This window comes from Cololabis saira, chromosome 21 (genome assembly GCF_033807715.1).
Source record: "Cololabis saira isolate AMF1-May2022 chromosome 21, fColSai1.1, whole genome shotgun sequence".
NCBI lineage: Eukaryota > Metazoa > Chordata > Actinopteri > Beloniformes > Belonidae > Cololabis > Cololabis saira.
Genome location: NC_084607.1, coordinates 2,298,801 through 2,319,408, shown reverse-complemented (window position 1 = coordinate 2,319,408; position 20,608 = coordinate 2,298,801). Strand labels below are relative to the sequence as shown.

The window sequence follows — 20,608 nt, the reverse complement described above, 5'->3', positions numbered from 1 at the left end:
CCCGCCTTCCCTTAGAATGAAGCACAGAAAAAGGGGTTAGAAGCGGTAAAACTATAGACATGGCTCACAGGCTGAATTTCTGATGTATGTAGAAAAAACAAGCTTTAGATTGTTTTTAAGACATTCAAGGCCTTTTTAAAATATACATTAAATGCCATAATATGTCCACTTTAAGTGTCTGTTCAGTTGCTTTTGACTCAATATTAAAATGTAGTGTTAAATAAAGGGAATTGTTCAACAGAATGAGGGCAGTACAACACAGACTTCACTTATCTAGTGTGAATCAGCTGAACAAAATACAGATGTCATGGTCATTTTAGAATTATTGCAGGTCCAGAGGGAATTTAAATCCAGCACGAATAGTACATGGTGATAAAAACCACATGAAAAACGCACTACTGTGTGACTCTTTTCTAATATTCTGACACTGATGTCTTGTTGTGAGTTTGCAGTGAGCAGGAAACTGAAATCCAGCAGGAAACAAAATAACCTTTTTATTTAAATGATGGAACAATGAAACAAACTGGTAAAAAGTCAAATTTAAGAAACATACGTTTTGTTTTGAGTTTCAACTGAAAACAAAACTCCAGATTTCTTCTCAGAACATCATAACATGTCTAAATTAGTACCTTTAACTGAACTCTCCGAGTAAAAGCTGCCCCACACTGATCACAGACAATTTTTTATCTGGTGTGAATACACTGATGACGCCTTAGACTACCTTGTTGGGTAAAAGCTGCCCCACACTGATCACATCTGTAAGGCTTAAATCCAGTGTGAATACGCCGATGACTCCTTAGATGACCTTGTTGGGTAAAAGCTGCCCCACACTGATCACATCTGTAAGGCTTAAATCCAGTGTGAATACGCTGATGACGCCTTAGATGACCTTGTTCGGTAAAAGCTGCCCCACACTGATCACATTTGTAAGGCTTATCCCCAGTATGAATACGCTGATGACTCCTTAGATTACCTGACTTGGTAAAAGCTGCCCCACACTGATCACATGTGTAAGGCTTAAATCCAATGTGAATACGCTGATGACTCCTTAGATCACCTTGATGGGTAAAAGCTGCCCCACACTGATCACATCTGTAAGGCTTCTCTCCAGTGTGAATACGCTGATGACGCCTTAGACTACCTTGATGGGTAAAAGCTGCCCCACACTGTTCACATTTGTACTGCTTTTCTCCAGTGTGAATTTTCTGATGACTCCTTAGATTACCTTGTTGAGTAAAAGCTGCCCCACACTGATCACATCTGTAAGGCTTATCCCCAGTGTGAATACGCTGATGACTCCTTAGATCACCTTGTTGGGTAAAAGCTGCCCCACACTGATCACATCTGTACGGCTTAAATCCAGTGTGAATACGCTGATGACGTATTAGGTGACCTTGTTGGGTAAAAGCTGCCCCACACTGATCACATTTGTACGGCTTTTCTCCAGTGTGGATACGCTGATGACTCCTTAAAATACTTGACGTGGTAAAAGCTCGCCCACACTGATCACATGTGTACGGCTTCTCTTCAGTATGAATCCTCTTTCGGACCTTGAGACCTGGTGAAGTGGTGAGGAATTTATCCCTCCTATTTTTTCTCTCTTTGGCTTTATGTTTCTGTAAGGAAAGAGAAAAAGACTTAGATCCTGTTGTTGGTTGACCTTACAAATCCTTTTTCAGTTTAAATCAAGTGCTGTCTGTCATGATCGCAGTGAAACAATGAAGAGTTTTATGTCTGAGTGCTATGTTAAGCTTGTCCTGTTATCAATGGCTCTTGACAGCCAGAAACATTCACATAAAACATCTCAATATGTCAAAACAAAAGTGTGAAGGGGTAAAGCTACCCACCCTCAGAACAAAATCATACATTTTTATAGAAATTCCACTGAAAAGTGGTGTCATTTTTGTAAAGCAAATGTTCAGATTTTGGCCGTTGTTTGTATCGTTGTTGTTTCAATCTCTGTGAGCTGGTCAGGTTGAAAATCTATTTTTACAGAGATGGACAATTTTTTAGCACATATGTTCAATATATGAAATAAATTGCAGATGTTTGTTTGTTGGTGTTTGTTGGTGTGTGTGTGTGTGTGTGTGTGTGTGTGTGTGTGTGTGTGTGTGCTCGAAAATTCTGTTATGTACAAAAGACCTGGCAAAGTTTGGGAACCACTGCAGCACCACTAGGACACGGCCTAAAAACTGGGCTGTCTTAAGTGTTGCATCCTTTGTTCAGGGCTTGTGGACTAACTCAGTGAACCCAGCATGGATATTTTGTACCTTTGGAACTTTCATTTATTGAGGTGAAGTTTATTTGGTTTTGTCTGATTTGAAGCCAATTTAAGGTGTTTCATGTTCATTTAAAATTATATGTTCATTGTTACTACTACTGATGTGCCTAAGTTATTATTATTGTTATTCCTAGACCGTTAAAAGTATTGTGTTGCATTCAATATATTAACATAAGAATAAAGTTATTAATCTCCAAATGGAAATGTTTATTCAGAAGTTCTCTCATACATGAATAAAAATACATTGGAATTTGAATCCCATTCACTAATGCCCTGCCTACAGTCTACATCTATTGTATATTATATATTCGGACGTAGACAAGTTTAAAAGTCTCTTGGGAAGGTCACGTGTTTGTGTTTTCTGCTGCTCAGTTCAAAGCTACTGACAATGAAGAGGATCTAAGATGGCGGAGTGAGTGGCAGCATTTTTGCAGGCTCCGTTAAGAGGCACTAATTAGTCCTTGAAAATATATATATATTTTTCGGCAACAACTCAAACTTTTTCACTTGGACATCGTTAATCACTTAAATTTACCAAAAAAAAAGCACACTTCTTAAAGCTTTCTCTTTGGACACTGAAGGTATAATCCCTGATGTTTGAGAGCTAGCAAGATTTGAAAGTGGCACCTCCTCTAAGCCCCGCCCCCTCCTCTCCCTCCCGTCAGCGCTCCGTCCAAAACCACGCCCCCACAAACTTTGGGGAACGCGCTTTTGCAGGAGTCGAGTTTTCCAGGACATTTTCGACAGCACATTTTCAACAAAACTACCCCATGTCTCATTCACCTGTAAGCGAGGCCGGTTTTAGGGGGGGTCAGGGGTGGGTGGTGCCCACCCAAACGTGCGTCCTGCCCACCCAATCAAAGTTATGGGGATCCTTTATTTTTTTATAAATATAAAAAAAAATTATCACAGAATATCTGTACCATTTCTGATTGGGTGGGCACTGCGCATCATTTTTAGACACAACAATGAACGCATACCACAAAAGTTGTGTCTCGGCGGAGGGACCCGACGTCCCAGCAAAATGAGAAACAGAGAAGTTCAGAACAGCAGACACAGCACACACTGAAGGCTGATTTATGGTTCCGCGTTACACCAACGCTGAGGCGAGGAGGACCCGTGGGAAGTGGACACGGGGGCTGGAGGCAGAGTGGCGAGTGCGCGCATGGGACCGAGGGGGGCGTGGGCGGGGCTTAAAATGAAGGCATCTGATTGGTTCTTTCCCCCCTGCCAAGCCTCTGGTCCTCTGACCAATCCATTTCATTCGGACCGCAAAAAAAAGATTGGTTAGAGTTTTTACAGGATTAAAGCTGTCAGAGAGGTCGGATTTTTTTCTTTCCTTTTTCTGAACACATTATTCACTGGCTACTCTCAGGATGGAAGGACCATTTTGTTTATTTGTTTATTTGTTTATTTATTGAGATCCCCATTAGCTGCAGCAGAAACTGCAGCTATTCTTCCTGGGGTCTTAACAAGAAAATGCAATACAAAAGAAAACAACATGGAAAAAAACTTTAAAAAATAAAAACACAGAAAGAGCAAGAAGAAAACAAAATATGTATACAAAATCAAGATATCTTAAGAATCAAGACAAGAACAGAAACCAAGTCAACTATATCCTCCCCACATATACCTAATATATACCTCATATATATATATACATACATATATACACACACAGACATACCTATACACATACCCATCATATAATACTCTATCATATTCAACATTCCAAGTCAAATTCTATATTATATTCACACAGACATACATATATATATATATATATATATATATATATATATATATATATATATATACACATACACATCCACACATACATACCTACATATGTATACACACATACATACATACACACACTCATATATATCTATTCTATAATAATAGAACATATATAATATATATATAATATAACACTACTATGCAATAATACCATTATATCTCATGTACTAAAACAATCATATTACATACACAACTATTCCATACCGAAACCATTACTTGGACAGATATTTTTTAAGTAGTATTCTGAATTGATTATTGTTAGCAAGTTTTACATGATTGGGTAAAGAATTCCATTCTTTCATCCTCTATACAGGACTGTACGTTTGATGGCATTAGATCTAACCTTAGGTATTGTAACATTTCCAACAGTTGCATGTCTAATGTTGTGACAGTGATTTTCTGCACTAAAAGAGAGGTTATCAAACAAATCATATGGCTTTTTTAAAACAGATATGTTTCTTATCACAATCAACAGTGAGTATATGAGTCTGTCTTTGACCAATAACCATTTGAGTTTCTTGTGCATAGAGATGATATTTGTCCTATTGTCGCACTTGAGAATAGTGCGGGCAGCTCTGTTTTGTATAATTTGCAAAGCATTCAACATTTCACCATTAGCACTGGACCAAACTGCTGGGCAATAGTCAAGGTTTGATAGTATAAGTGATTGAATAGCTGTTTTTAAAATCCTATGATTCATATAGAATGCATGTCTTCTTACAATAAATATACCCCTCCCCATCTTTGTAATGATATTAGAAATATGTTTTTTCCATGAAAGTTTGTTGTCTACTATTACTCCCAGAAGTTTGGTTTCGTCCACTTGTTTTATGATGATGTCATTGACCTTGATATACAAAACAGGATTCTTATCAATATTATGATTTGACCCGATAATCATACAGTTGGATTTTGATAAATTTAGGGCTAGCTTGTTTGCTCTGACCCATTCCGCTATACTAATTAATTCGTTATTTATAATAGTTTCTAATTCATTATTAGTCTTTGCAGAAGCATATATAGTCGAGTCATCCGCGTACATCACTGTATTCACTTTTTCTAGTGCCCATGGTAAGTCATTCGTAAAGATTGTGAACAATAAAGGTCCAAGACAGCTTCCTTGAGGAACTCCACATGTTATGGTTTTATTTTCTGAGTAGCTGCCATTAAAAAAACACAGATTGCGTCCTGTTGGACAGATAACTGTAGAACCAGTTGAGTGCAGATTGCTCAAAGCCGTAACAGGCCAGTTTTTCTAATAATATGTTATGATCTATAATGTCAAAAGCCACTGAAAAGTCTAAAAATACAGCACCAATCATGTTTTTCATTTCAATTTCCCTCAGCCAATCATCAGACATGACCGTCAACGCCGTTGCAGTGGAGTGAGCCTTTCTATATGCATGTTGTGAAGTACTGATTATTTCATTATCTGATAAATAATTATTAATTTGTTCATACACAATTGTTTCCATCATCTTTCCAAGTATCGGTAGCAGACTTATTGGACGACTATTTGAGCCAGAAAAAGGTAGTCTCTTATTTTTTGGTAGCGGAACTATTTTTGCTTGCTTCCAGGCAAGAGGACATGTGCCGTATGTAAAGCTTAAGTTTATGATGTGAACCAAGGCTGGAGCAATGTCATCAGCAACCACTCTCAGGAGCCTGCTGTCTAGGCCATCAAGACCAGCTGGTTTGTTTTTGCCCTTTGTCAATAGTTCAATAATCTTTTCCGTGTTAACATTTATCAATTTGAACTTAGAATTTCTATTTTTCATAATTTTATTTCTTATTAATATATGAGATATATCATTACTTAGATTAGACATACTTTCTCTTAGATTCACTACTTTGCTTATAAAATAATCATTTAAATAATTGGCAATGCCACTGGGCTTAGTAATAAACTCACCATCCTTTTCCAGAAAAGCTGGATTGTTTTTATCTTTCCTACCTGTCAGTTCATTTAAGACCTTCCATAGTTTTTTACTATCATTCCCCACCTCCTTTACTCGATTCTCAAAATATAATTTCTTCTTTTTCCTGTTTAGTTTGGTAACACAGTTTCTCTTTTTCTTATATAGATCCCAGTCACATTTGCTACCGGTTATAATTGCAGTTTTTTTTCATTAGATCTCTCATTTTCATACCCTCTTTAATTTCATTATCTAACCAGGGTGTGATTGTATTCCTGACAGTGAACTTTTTTAATGGTGCATGTTTTTCCACCAGTGGAACCAGTTTTCCACCCAGTATAACAATAAATGTTTTTGAATACGATCACAGACTATTCCTTTAAGAAGACTGTCTGCGAGTAGATCTGTTCTGGGTCTCTGGAAAGCGCTAGAGACAACTTTTGTTGAATTTATTTGAATCTGGAGCAGACATGTCCGAACACGACTACTCTTTAACTGCTCTCCAGGAGGCGTGTGGGGAAAGCGATATCGAGGACATTGAGGTCGACGTAAACTCCTCTAAAAGAGGCAAACTTAATTTGAGTCATAAGTCTAATAAAAGTCCACACGCAGAGAAGATGAAAAATAGGGGGAAACAGGACGGTGAGGAAGAGGAGGCGACCAGCGCTGCTATTCTCCATGCAGTTATGGCTCTGACTGGAAAAGTGGATACGCAGACTGAACTGCTGAAAAGTTTTGAAAAACGCCTTGAAGCAAATAAAACGGCCACAAGAGAAAACAAGGAAGAAACCGCTACGCTCCGGAAGAAGGTTGACGAGCTTCACAAAGAAAAATACGAGCTTAAAAAAGCATGTGAGGAGCAGGCTCGATACAAGAGGACTTTTCATGTTCAGTTATTTTGAGGGTTGTTACAAAAAAAAAAGGTTGAATGTTGAAAAATGTTAAGGGACACATGAGACACTTATTCCTGCGCATCATTTTCTTTGCGCATGCTTGACATTTGTCGAATGTTATCTTTTTTTTTCTTTAAATGCAAGGGGATTAAAAAACAATGTGAATCGCAAGGCAACTTTTCTTTTTTGTAAGGAGCAGAAGATCAATTTTATTTTTTTACAAGAAACTCATTCTTTGGAGACTGATTCTAATTTCTGGAAGCAACAATGGGGGGACAGTCATGGGACATCTCATTCCACTGGAGTAATGATCCTGTTTAATAGGTTTTCTGGGAATGTAACTAATCACACATGTGATATCAATGGACATTTGGTTAATGGTTGCAATTGAATGTAATGGTGTTAACTTAGGGCTGGGCGATATGGCAAAAAAAGTGATCACGATTTTTTTTCCCATATTGAACGATCTCGATCTGCACCGCGACCAAATGGAGAGACAGAGAAGTCTGAACAGTTCGTGACGGATTCACGGGTGCGCCGTGTGCTCTGCGTGTGTGTGACGCAGAACCATACTCAGCCCTTGAGTATGGTTCTGCGTCACACACACGCAGAGCACACGGCGCACCCGTGGTGCCGTCACGAATCGTTCAGAGTTCTCCGTCTCTCCGTTTGGTCGCGGTGCAGTACCCCCCGCGGCCACTAGTTAGCGATCTTTTTCTGAATGGTTTATCCGACTTTTTCCGGTCACAGTAAATCAAAGAAATAAGGACAACTATTGTGCAAAAAACAAAAACAAAAAAAATCACATATAAACGAAGAAAAAAGCCCTGGAAGTTCACTACTGATTCAAACCGGAAACCGGAAATGCTTCGCTTTCAAACGAACCAATCACAGCCCTCTCGGTCTGCGTGTGGACGGCGTCTCCTCGACGCGTAGTTACAATTTTCGGGAGGTGCACGTCACTGACGGCGCATGTGACGGCGTGTCCTCTGCGTGTCCAAAAACCACACGCCGTAGACACGGCGTCGTTTTGACGCAGAAGTATAATTCAGCCTTTAAGGAGTTAAAACTCACTCGCCACTTACAGGACTCAGTAGCCAGCAGAAACGGCAGTTTTGTTACATTTATTAACTGTAGTACCGCTATTATGAGAGGTTATTTCTCACAGTATTAGCCTAAAGGGACTTAAGGCTGATTTATGGTCCCGCGTTACACCAACGCAGAGCTTACGGCGTCATCTAGTGAGCTCTGCTTGTTGCCTCCGCGCTCCGACACATTCACTCCGCTGAGCGCACACACACACCCATGTCGGGGCCGCGGAGTTTCTGAAGTCGGCGGTGATGAGTAATTTGTGGTACAAGCAGAGCGAATCACAACTTTAATGAGTGCGGTTCGAATACACAATACATCCATCACGAAGGGCATTTTGTGAATCCATCACACCCTCCTCCTGTACGCTCGGAAGAAGTTGTCCGGCGAAATAAATAAATAAATAACCGCTAACCGTGAGTCCCGGTCGGCTCGAAGCTAAGCTAACGCTAGCCTGCGGTTGTTTTGTAGTTTTATTCTCTCTGGTCACGCTTGCTCCCACCAGTACAGGGGAGGCAGATGTGACTACTTTACTGCCTATGGTCATGCAACTTGCCGCGGCATGTCATGCATGATCAATTAATGCAGACAGCGCGGTGCCAGGAAAGCGGGTAGTGATTGGTTGTCGTGCACTTTGCTGCAGCATGTTTTGCACGTGATCGAGAAAGTAGACCCACAGCTGATCACCGTGATCGAGCTTAATTTGATCGCGATCACAAATCGAGATCGTATAATCGCCCAGCCCTATGTTAACTATATTCTTTTATGTGTCTATGGTTACAACAACAGGACACAGTTTTATTTTTCATTGAGTGGGCTGCTGGAGAGTTGGAAAGTAACTTATAATACTGTAGGGTAGTGCTGGGCGGTATGACCAAAAATTTATATCACGGTATTTTTCAAAATTATTTCGGTTTCACGTATATCACGGTATTTTTTTTTTTCATGCACAACTGGGTGTTAACCACATTTTCTAATGATTTGGAAAGGAATTGCTGCAGTAAATTGGCTTCGGATGGCCTATTTTACTGTCATGAGGAGGAAATATTGTAGAAAAACATTAATGTCCACACTTAAATACAGGTTTGCATGGGCTCACAAAATTATGCCGTTTACAATGAGGTGGCGGCACTTATAATAAAGCAGATATATATATATATATATATATATATATATATATATATATATATACACATATATATATGTATATATATATGTATATATATATATAAAATCTTTTACACAACAAAATTACAAGGTAGAAAATATTTATTGAACATAAAAAACTGAACATTTTTTTATTTCCCAGCATTATGTTGTTTTGGTTCCACCTCCTCGCGAATGTTAGGTAAAATTCTTATGTGGTTACTTTTTTTTTTCCCGGTACAGGAGCGGAGCGGAGTCTATTTCCTTATATTACAACGCCGTTATTAATTGTTCGTTTTTTTCCCACTTATTACACCGAAGACCAAAAGTGTTTTTTTGCCATTTTCGGCCAAACAATTTCGGTTACCGAACAATCGGTGCATCACTACTGCTAAACAGTCCCCTCACAAACAGTGTCCAGCGGCGCTACGTTCCCAACGTTGTGTGGGCTACTGTACATACTCACCGGTATTACGGTGTATGAAAAATTCATATCATAAGCAAAATAAACACCGGTATTCGGTATGAACCGGTATACCGCCCAGCACTACTGTAGGGCTGCAACGATTCGTCGACGTTGACGACAAAAAACGATAATCAAAATTGTCGACAATAAATTCCATTGTCGGCAATTGTCACCAGGCGTGTTTTTCCAACGGAATGCGGCATCTCACTTCAATACCATCTCTGCGTCTGTGCTGAGCGGATATGGCGAATAAGAAGATGACTTGCAAGGTTTGCCAAGTAGACCTTGCTTATCACGGGAGCACGTCGGTAATGCATGAGCATTTGAAGAGAAATCCCGTCGGACAGTTGAACGAAACGGACTCGCCTTGGTAAGATATTAAGCGTATTTTGGCTTTAAAAGAGAGCTTTAATGTTATGCCTGACTGTGCCTGACAAAAGTATTTTAAATTAAATGCATGCAGTCCGAAGAAGAGCCACCATGGACCCAGACGTGTAGCGACTTCCCTCACTGAGTCAATACTGATCTGTGATATGAGGCTCTCCATGGTTGATGGTGACGGTTTCAACAAATGATACACCAGTTCAACCCAGAGAACGTCCTGCCATCCAGAACCCATTTTATCATCTTGATGGAGAAAAAATATGAGACGTTTTCTTTATTTTATAATTTTTTTTTTTTATATAACACAATTGCCTGTGCTTAAAGGAGCATGAGGCAGGATTGAGGCAGGATTTATGAAAAAAAAAAATCGTATACGTTTTAAGTTTTCTAGTAATAATGTCAGATGAAGCGTTCCAAACCAAAAAGAATGTTTCCTCTAGTGTATCTCTCCGTTGCCTTGAACAGGCTGTGTGCTGCAAAATGTGCTGCAATGCTGGGGCCAAATTTCCTGCACTGTCCTGCGGATGTGACGTCACATGACGCTGCATGCGCGTTCTCCCCGTTCTCCCGTGCCGGCTTCGCTGTTGGCTGTTGGCAGTACCCCCGGCGGCCGTCGTGGCGAAGGGTGGCGCTATTGAGTCTCATTTCTTAAAAGGAGCCTCATGCTCCTTTAAAAAATGAAAAATAATTGGAAAGAGGTTTATTTATTCATGGATTTATGTCTATACTGACTGATCACTGTGCCTGTCCAGGGTTTTAGATTTAGGACATTTTATTTACTTTTTGTATGAACAGCAGCAAAATTGAATAAAATATCTATGTTTCATTGAAGTACCCATCTTTCTCAGGTTTATTATCATTTGCCACATAATTAAAGCAACCTCATACTAAATTTAAGAAGAAATTACTAATTATCCGATTAGTCGACTAATCGTTCCAATAGTCGGTGACTAGTTGACTATTAAAATAGTCGTTGGTTGCAGCCCTATAATACTGATAGAGTCATAGTGGGAGGAGACTTTAATCTGGTTCCAGATCGCTGGTTGGATAAGCTTCCTCCAAGTGGACAATGTTACAATAATGAGGAAATCCTAGTTGACTTTACTTCTAAGGGGAGTCTAATTGATTGCTGGAGAATGAGAAACACTCATACTAAACAGTATACTTGGTTTAATTGACCTAACAATGGGCAATGCTCAAGATTAGATTATTGGTTAATTTCTACCAACATATTTAATGAGGTCCATAAATGTGAAATATCAGCATCACCTGTCACTGACGACTGTGCAATATCAATGTCTCTTCGGTTGGGTGGGCTTGAGTCTTTTTCTACAGCGTAGCTGTGGCAACAGAGCCTGCAGCGCACCGCCAGCCGCTCTCCGCTCTCTGCTCTCTGCTCTCCACTCTCGCCGGGATGGAGACGCCGGTGGGCAGGATGCACGTTTGGGTGGGCACCACCCACCCCTGCCCCCCCCTAAAACCGGCCTCGCTTACAGGTGAATGAGACATGGGGTAGTTTTGTTGAAAATGTGCTGTCCAAAATGTCCTGGAAAACTCGACTCCTGCAAATGTGCGTTCCCCAAAGTTTGTGGGGGCGTGGCTTTGGACGGAGCGCTGACAGGAGGGGGAGGACGGGGCGGGGCTTAGAGGAGGTGCCACTTTCAAATCTGGCTAGCTCTCCAAAATCATGGATAATACCTTTAAAAGCAGCACTGTGGCAGGGTGGAGGAGCTGCAGCCACTCAGGCTGACGGGTCACAGGTGTGGCCCGTCAGCCTCTCCACCCTGCCAGCCTTATAAGGGAGAGACAGAGAAGGTCTTGGGGGCTGTGAAGGAGCTGGAAGCACGTAAAAGGTAAGTAGAATTATGAATAAGATCTATCCTGTGACAGAATTTCTTAAAAAAGATTTAAATTTGAGGTAGATCAATGTTCCTTCTGCAAAAAGGATGAAGAAACACTGGATCATTTGTTTTATGAATGTCCTTTGTCTCATTGTTTCTGGACAGACACACAATTGGATTTCTCTTAAAATTAATAATGTTCCACCTTTTGAATTAAGCCAAATTATTTTCTTCATGGATGATTTGGAATTTTCTATTTCTGATATTATTAATATAATTTTGTTACTGGGTAAGTACCATATTCATTGTGCCAAATGGAGAAATTGTAAACCCTCCTTTCGGGGTTTTATTGATGATTTTAAGATTTTTTTCTCATGTCTCAAAAGAGTAGAAAACAAAAATGCAAGTAAGATAAGTCTAAACATTGCTCATTATTTGTTATTCTAATTTAATATTCCATCTCCTTTTCTATGCTCCATTATGTGAATTTAAATTCTTAATTTATTTTGTTATTCATATTCACCTTTTAATTCTTAGAGCGCCTAGAGGCAGCTCCACAAATCACTTTCAGCCCAGGGTAAACTCCAAGAAAGGTTCAAATTCGTTTGCATCCTATTCTACCAACATGTGGAATTCCTGACCGACAGCAATAAAAGAGAGAAAATCCCTAATCTCCTTCAAGTCTGCCCTAAAAAGCCCCTACAGGAGGCTGCTACTCATAACTGGGAATAATCAAAGCCTCTATTGCACATCCCGCTGTTTCCTTCTGATTATTGTTTCTTGTTTTTGTTTTTTTGTTTTTTTTTGTTTTGTTTTCTGCTTTTGTTTTGTATTACCTAGCTTATTCTATTTGTCTCATCACCTTTTTAGTCTCTCTCGGGGCAAAATAACAGTAAATTTAATTACCCCCTTTTCTTTTTTTTTAACAATCATCCCTACCAAGTACTGCTTCTTAGCTGTATGTCATTCAATGTTATGAGTTAAAAAGGTCTCCAATGTAAACAAGTGTAATGCTTTCTTGGAATAATGCCTTTTAGTTGACTTTGTATCAGCAAATCTATACTGTCATGAAACTGTACCTGATCCTATGCAATTCTCCTAATAAATTCTTCAATCAATCAATCAATCAAAGCCTTTTTATTTTTTGTATTCCTTACAAGAATACCCATTTTTTATTTTTATTTTCCTTTCTTTTCATATTGCATTTAAATTGATATTTGTCCATTATTCTCTTTGAGAGTTTGTATATTTTCAATAAAGTTTTGTTCCAAAAAGAAAAGAAAGAAAAAGCTACTGACAATGAACTAAAGTGTTTGGATGATCAGCAGCAACAGAAAGAGCGAGGAGGAGCGGGAACGTGGACCTGAACACTGACCTGCAGACCAGCGGAGGAAGAGTCCGCTTTGGTCCTGCTGCTGGACTCCTGGTCCTGGTTCTGACCCCGGTCCTGGATCTGGTCCTGGATCTGGTCCTGGTCCTGGTCCTGGTTCTGGATCTGGTCCTGGTCCTGGTCCTGGATCTGACCCCGGTCCTGGATCTGGTCCTGGTCCTGGTCCTGGTTCTGGATCTGGTCCTGGTCCTGGATCTGACCCCGGTCCTGGATCTGGTCCTGGTCCTGGATCTGACCCCGGTCCTGGATCTGGTCCTGGATCTGGTCCCGGTTCTGGTCCTGGTTCTGTTTCCGGTCCATCTCCTCCAAACTCGTGTCCACCACTCGAGTGTTTCCTGCTGGTAAATGTAGATTGTCGTCCCGGAGACTAGAATGTTGTATTTAGAGGGAAATGTTCTCCCCCCGACAGCGCTGGATTCACTCTAGTGTCTAATAGAGTCCAACACAAACTCACCTCTTGGTAGCGACATTCATTTGTCAGAGAACCTCCCGCGGGGCTACTGCGCATGCTCCTGACTACTGTGGCATGCTGGGAAATGTGGTTTCCATGTCACATTCGTCTAGCAACGCGCATCCTATTGGAGCAGCGGGATCACGTGACGACCGCGCCTCGACCCGCCGACCAAAATCTTCCTCCGCTCAGAAGAAACTAGTCCCGTTTTGCGGCCCCTATCACGGGACTCTTGGGGGGTTTTGAGCTCTGGACTTTTACTGATAAGGTGAGCAGGAATCAATCTTTTTGATCATACAGACTGTGTCGTCTCCAAAGGTGGGAGCGGGATGAAACGATAACGGGGTTCTAGGCTAACGGCTAACGGCTAGGCTAACGGCTAGGCTAACGCTAGGCTGGATCAAGCTGAGAGAGTTTGGTTTCTGTTCATTCCACGTGAGCAGATCGTGCTAAACTCAAGTTTGACTCCACAGTGTGACTTTTGAGGTGGTTCATCCGTTGTTTTGTCCTGGAGGACACAAAGAGGAGACCAGTATAGAGCTGCATCAGTCAGAGCTGCACTGATGCAGCTCTAGAACAATAGAAATAGAAGAGAAATAGAAAGCCTTTATTATCATTAGACTGCTACAATGAGATTAGGCAGCAGCTCCGTAAAAGTGCACACATGCAAAGACTCTGGAAACAAAGACTGGAAACAACAACATGACAAACAGGAAACATAAATATAGAAACACTATGAAAATGAGAGAATAATGATGCACATGAATGGATGAAGAATATTGCACATGAATGAGTGAAGAATATTGCACATGAATGAGTGAAGATTATTGCACATGAATGAGTGAAGAATATTGCACATGAATGGGTGAAGATTATTGCACATGAATGAGTGAAGAATATTGCACATGAATGAGTGAAGATTATTGCACATGAATGAGTGAAGAATATTGCACATGAATGAGTGAAGAATATTGCACATGAATGAGTGAAGAATATTGCACATGAATGAGTGAAGATTATCGCACATGAATGAGTGAAGAATATTGCACATGAATGAGTGAAGATTATTGCACATGAATGAGTAAAGAATATTGCACATGAATGAGTGAAGAATATTGCACATGAATGAGTAAAGAATATTGCACATGAATGGATGAAGAATATTGCACATAATGGATGAAGAATATTGCACATGAATGAGTGAAGAATATTGCACATGAATGAGTGAAGAATATTGCACATGAATGAGTGAAGAATATTGCACATGAATGAGTGAAGAATATTGCACATGAATGAGTGAAGAATATTGCACATAATGAGTAAAGAATATTGCACATGAATGGGTGAAGAATATTGCACATGAATGAGTAAAGAATATTGCACATGAATGGATGAAGAATATTGCACATGAATGAGTAAAGAATATTGCACATGAATGAGTGAAGAATATTGCACATGAATGAGTGAAGAATATTGCACATGAATGGGTGAAGAATATTGCACATGAATGAGTAAAGAATATTGCACATGAATGAGTGAAGAATATTGCACATAATGGATGAAGAATATTGCGCATGAATGGGTGAAGAATATTGCACATGAATGAGTGAAGAATATTGCACATGAATGAGTGAAGAATATTGCACATGAATGAGTGAAGAATATTGCACATGAATGAGTGAAGAATATTGCACATGAATGAGTGAAGAATATTGCACATGAATGAGTGAAGAATATTGCACATGAATGAGTGAAGAATATTGCACATGAATGAGTGAAGAATATTGCTCAGTGTGAGGAGCTTATGAGTGTAGAAAGTTCCAGCTTGGGGAAAGAATGTGTCCCTGAGTGTTTGTTGGTCCGTAAGGACCTGAAATCCTCCCAGAGGAAACAGGTCAACGTGGGACGAGAGGACAGAGAGAGACTTTCAGGATTTTTATTCCTACCTCTGTTTTGAGTCGCCGTCTTGTTTATTTAAAAGAAAGAAAGAAAATTGTTGACACGATTCTAAGTTGTTGTTTTGAATAATTGAAGTTTGCACTTTAATATTTTCCCACCAGGAAACACTCGTGTTTGGAGGAGATGGACCGGGATCAGAACCAGGACCAGATCCAGGACCAGATCCAGGACCGGGGTCAGAACCAGGACCAGGAGTCCAGCAGCAGGACCAAAGCGGACTCTTCCTCCGCTGGTCTGCAGGTCAGTGTTCAGGTCCACGTTCCCGCTCCTCCTCGCTCTTTCTGTTGCTGCTGATCATCCAAACACTTTAGTTCATTGTCAGTAGCTTTTTCTTTCTTTTCTTTTTGGAACAAAACTTTATTGAAAATATACAAACTCTCAAAGAGGATAATGGACAAATATCAATTTAAATGCATTATGAAAAGAGAGGCAAAAATTAAATTAAGCATTTAAATTCACATAATGGAGCATAGAAAAGGAGATGGATTATTAGATTAGAATAACAAATAATGAGCAATGTGTAGACTTATTGTACTTGCATTTTTGTTTTCTACTCTTTTAGACATGTGAAAAAAATCTTAAAATCGTTAATAAAACCTAGAAAGGAGGATTTACAATTTCTCCATTTGGCACAATGAATATGGTACTTACCCAGTAACAAAATTATATTAATAATATCAGAAACAGAAAATTCCAAATCATCCGTGAAGAAAATGATATGGCTTAATTCAAAAGGTGGAACATTATTAATTTTAAGAGATATCCGATTGTGTACAGTATGTGTAACCGAGTTGGAAAACCCACTTTAATCATTTTTGTTTTCAAATTGCGTTTAAAACTGCGTTTAAAAGTATTAAACCCATCCATATTTACTTTCGCTGCTGTTATCAATCAGCGTTGTTTTTTTTGTTTTTTTTTCCCACAGAAACAGTTAACACAGAAAACAAAGTCACAAATGCAAAAAAATAAATAAATAAATATGATCATGGGACTACGCCAAAATCTACAGTCCATCAAAACCTGACCATCCAATAATCCTGAAACACAGATCAGGACAGCAGCACAGCATCCGCGGCGATGAGCATCAAGCTGATCTGAAGATCCAAAGGGTCACGGCACCAGTGGGACCGGTTTGGATCCGTTGCGACAAATGACGAGTCATAGGTTTGTTTTGCTACATTTATTTCTGCAGAAGACGGGAAAGCGTTGACTATAAAGGATGGTGTATTTATCATTGTGTGTGTGTGTAAGCGGTAAGTCGGTGAACTTCGCTCAGCGCTGCTCCTCAGCCAATGTCCTTGATGTTATCAGGCGGCTCGGTCAGTTCTGAAACAGGTCCACAGATGTTCCTAGGAGAGGGGAGGGCTAGTGGGGGCAGGGCCACTTGTTTACATTCCACCAGGGAGATTGTGACTGGAGCGGTCGGCCAAACCGCTCGGTCAAGGCCAGATTATAGAATCAACAATTAAATTGCAAAGAACAGACAGACTCAGTAATTTTCCGTTTGCCTTAAAGGAGCATGAGGCTCCTTTTAAGAAATGAGAGTCATTAGCGCCACCCTTCGCCACGACGGCCGTCGGGGGTACTGCAGCCAACAGCGAAGCCGGCACGGGAGAACGGGGAGAACGCGCATGCAGCGTCATGTGACGTCACATCCGCAGAACTGCGCGGGGAATTCGGCCCCAGCATTGCAGCACATTTTGCAGCACACAGCCTGTTCAAGGCAACGGAGAGATACGCTAGAGGGCTCATTCGTTTTGGTTTGGAACGCTTCATACCAGAAAACTTAAAACGTATACACATTTTTTTCATAAATCCTGCCTCATGCTCCTTTTAAGTCTCTGGTTCATCAATGGCGACTCCAAACAGACGAATTTGTGATCGATTCCCGCCAAGCCGAGCTTCCAACCTCCAAGGTCTTATCCATCTTGCCAATGAGCTCAAAGACCGCCGCCAGCCTGTGATTCTGTTCAAGAATCGCATCCAGCGGAATACATTTGACAACGACATTTCGTTCAGGGGGGGGGGTGTGGTCGGTGTCAAATTGATACTTGGTCCTCCCCATCCCTGTTTTTATGGCATTAATCACACTCAACACCAGGGTCGGGAGGGAGGCCCACATCACCCGTGTTCCCTCGCCGGCCTGGGATAGGTGGGTCGTGATTCCGGGGCCTGGCAAGGCTCGCCGTGCAGCCTGGGGTGCCTTCTGTCGGTGCTGGACCCCCCCGGGGAGGGGGAATTGGTGCGTGATTGGTCGTCTGTGTCGGTGAGAATGCGGTGTGGAAGGGTCCTGCCATGGAGGATCTGGGCCTCCATTAGCAGGACAACAGAATTTAATAATTTATCAATATTATATTATACAAAGATGGTTATTATTATTATTATTTTTATTATTATTGTGTATAGTATATCATATTATTATTAGTATAGATATCGGATAGGTGAATGGATGAATGAATGGGATGCCTGGGTCTGGGGCCCTCCGTTGTCGGGCCTGCGCGGGTGTCGTCCTGTTGGGGGGTTCCCTCTCTCCGGGCCCGTCTCCGGTCCCACCCGCTGCCTCCGTGGCGGGGCGACCCTCTGGTCTTGGAGGGCCACTTTCGTGGGGGCGGCCTCTGTCTCTCCGGGCAGGCTGGCCCGGTTCAATGAGGAGTCCAATTTTTATGCAAATCACAGACACAACTTAAGTTTGAAAGTAATGATTTGTATTTGAAATTCACACAATAAATAAAACAAAATTAAAGTAAACACACAAGTCTCAACGTCTGAGATTTGGAAGGTTCTCTTCCTTAGAGGTCCTTTTTTTTTTAAAGTCCTTTGTCCAGGGAATCAAGGAACAAGAGTAATCTTCATTCAGTTCAAAAAAAAGGTTGATCCTACCACCAGTTGTGGAGGTTTAATTGAGTCCAAGGTAGTTTGCCATCAAGGATTGTAGAGGGATTCTTTGTCCAAATCCATTCAAAGGTTTAAACTAAAAAAAACTGACCGCTGATAGCTGCATATTTAGCATTTTAAAGTACCTTCAAAGTGCCATTAAGGTCACCGTCTGCCCACGTTGCACCAGCCCAGTGTTGATCACCAAGTGGATGGAGGAAGAGGAAGTGAACCCAGGCTGACCCGGATACACACACACACACACACACACACACACACACACACACACACACACACACACACACGCATGATCATATACATACACGCACACACACACATAGACACATACACATTGGCTTGTTCACCTGCACGCTTGCTATGTAGTTTTTGGGGTCAGTTAGCGGTAGCTTAGCTCAGACTGTGATCAGATCTCGAGATTTGGGTCGATTGCTGTTCATGTTTTCGGCTCCGTGCCGGTTTTGTGTTTTGTTTGTGGTTTTTGTTGCAGATTTCCCGTGCTTGACGTGTCTCCGTGTGTTCCTGCTTCCTGGATTGGCAGTGGATGTGGATGAACATCCACAAAAAGCATATTAATCACCAAAACAACACAGAACAGCCACGTAATGTCAGTGGCATTTAAAGTATACAACATGGATTAAAAGAGGGTCCAGAAGACTTATTAATGTGTTTTTGTGTCTTCTGCAGAAATAAATGTAGAAAACCAACCTATGACTCGTCATTTGTCGCAACGGATCCAAACCTGTTCCATATGTCTGTCCAGAAACAATGAGACAAAGGACATTCATAAAACAAATGATCCAGTGTTTCTTCATCCGTTTTGCAGAAGGAACATTGATCTACCTCAAATTTAAATATTTTTTTAAGAAATTTTGCCACAGAATAGACCTTACACATAATTTTAAAATGTACTTCTTTAACTTTAGGCAAAATAGCCCATTTAATAAATTGGAAATGCGCTTTGTTTAATGTGTTTATATTTACCATGCAAGAATCCTGTCGAATTATCCTTCTGCAAAAATCATGGAACAATCTGGATTTAAAAACATTAAAAATAAACTTGGTACCACACTTTTTATCAGTCAGAGTACATCCTTCCATTAATAGATTTGGTAATATATTTGAAGCTGTATTATACACCAAAAGTTCTGAATTAGGTGAATTAATGGTAGAGGAATAACGCTACATATTTTGTTGTATTCTCTGAGAACAATTTATTTAATTTTTTTTGGCAATCTGTCTAACTTAAAATAATCTCTTCACTATCCATTAAAGGAGCTTGAGGCTCCTTTTAAGAAATGAGACTCTCTAGCGCCACCCTTCACCACGATGGCCGTCGGGGGTACTGCAGCCAACAGTGAAGCCGGCACAGGAGAACGGGGAGAACGTGCATGCAGCGTCATGTGACGTCACATCCGCAGCCCAGCGCGGGAAAATCGGGACCGAATTGCAGCACATTTTGCAGGACACAGCCTGTTCAAGGCAACGGAGAGATATACTAGAGGAAACATTCTTTTTGGTTTGGAACGCTTCATCTGAAATTGTTACTAGAATAATTAAAACGTATACGAATTTTTTTCATAAATTCTGCCTCAATCCGGCCTCAAGCTCCTTTAAGTCAGTTACATATATAATGCCTTTATCAAACCAATTAATTTTAAATACTGATTTTCTACTAATTGTAATTACTCTATTGTTCCATAAAGTTGACTTATGAGGAAAGAAGTTGTGCACAAATACCATTTACCAAGTATTTGTTTGTGAAAATTAGACAACTTAATGGGGATCCTGTTCACATCAAAATCACATTTCAAAACCAAATCTAGACATCCTATCTTTTTTTTTTACCTTGTCTGCACACATATTAATGGTTAATACCATGCTGGTAAAAACCTAACCTACTAGGCTACTTGTTACTATATTTAGTATATATACAGGGTTTTTCCTGGCTCTAATTGAGGCAGAGGTGGCACCATCCTGATCACATGCGTGCGGGTAAACTGTGCCTTCAACTGGCTCAAGCAAACACTTTTTACAAGATATTTTGTATTTTGGGAGTTCTAATATGATTAGAAATATATTTCTTTATTCTGTATTTCA

General features: G+C 40.5%; 1 protein-coding gene and 1 long non-coding RNA gene across 2 annotated transcripts; one reads left to right on the top strand and one right to left on the bottom strand.

Annotated features, from left to right (window-relative positions):
- Window positions 1-472: 472 nt before the first annotated feature.
- LOC133422537 (zinc finger protein 665-like) lies at window positions 473-5,031 on the bottom strand. The gene is made up of 2 exons (XM_061712560.1): window positions 5,028-5,031; window positions 473-1,606 (listed from the first exon to the last, which is right to left on the bottom strand). Exons 1-2 carry the CDS (start codon window positions 5,029-5,031, stop codon window positions 684-686), a joined length of 927 nt encoding a protein of 308 aa, XP_061568544.1. The 3' UTR covers window positions 473-683.
- An 8,770-nt stretch (window positions 5,032-13,801) lies between these two features.
- On the top strand, window positions 13,802-16,945 carry LOC133421862 (uncharacterized). Its single transcript, XR_009770703.1, has 3 exons — window positions 13,802-13,925; window positions 15,718-15,856; window positions 16,542-16,945. It is a non-coding gene; the product is annotated as an uncharacterized LOC133421862 (long non-coding RNA).
- Window positions 16,946-20,608: the final 3,663 nt, after the last annotated feature.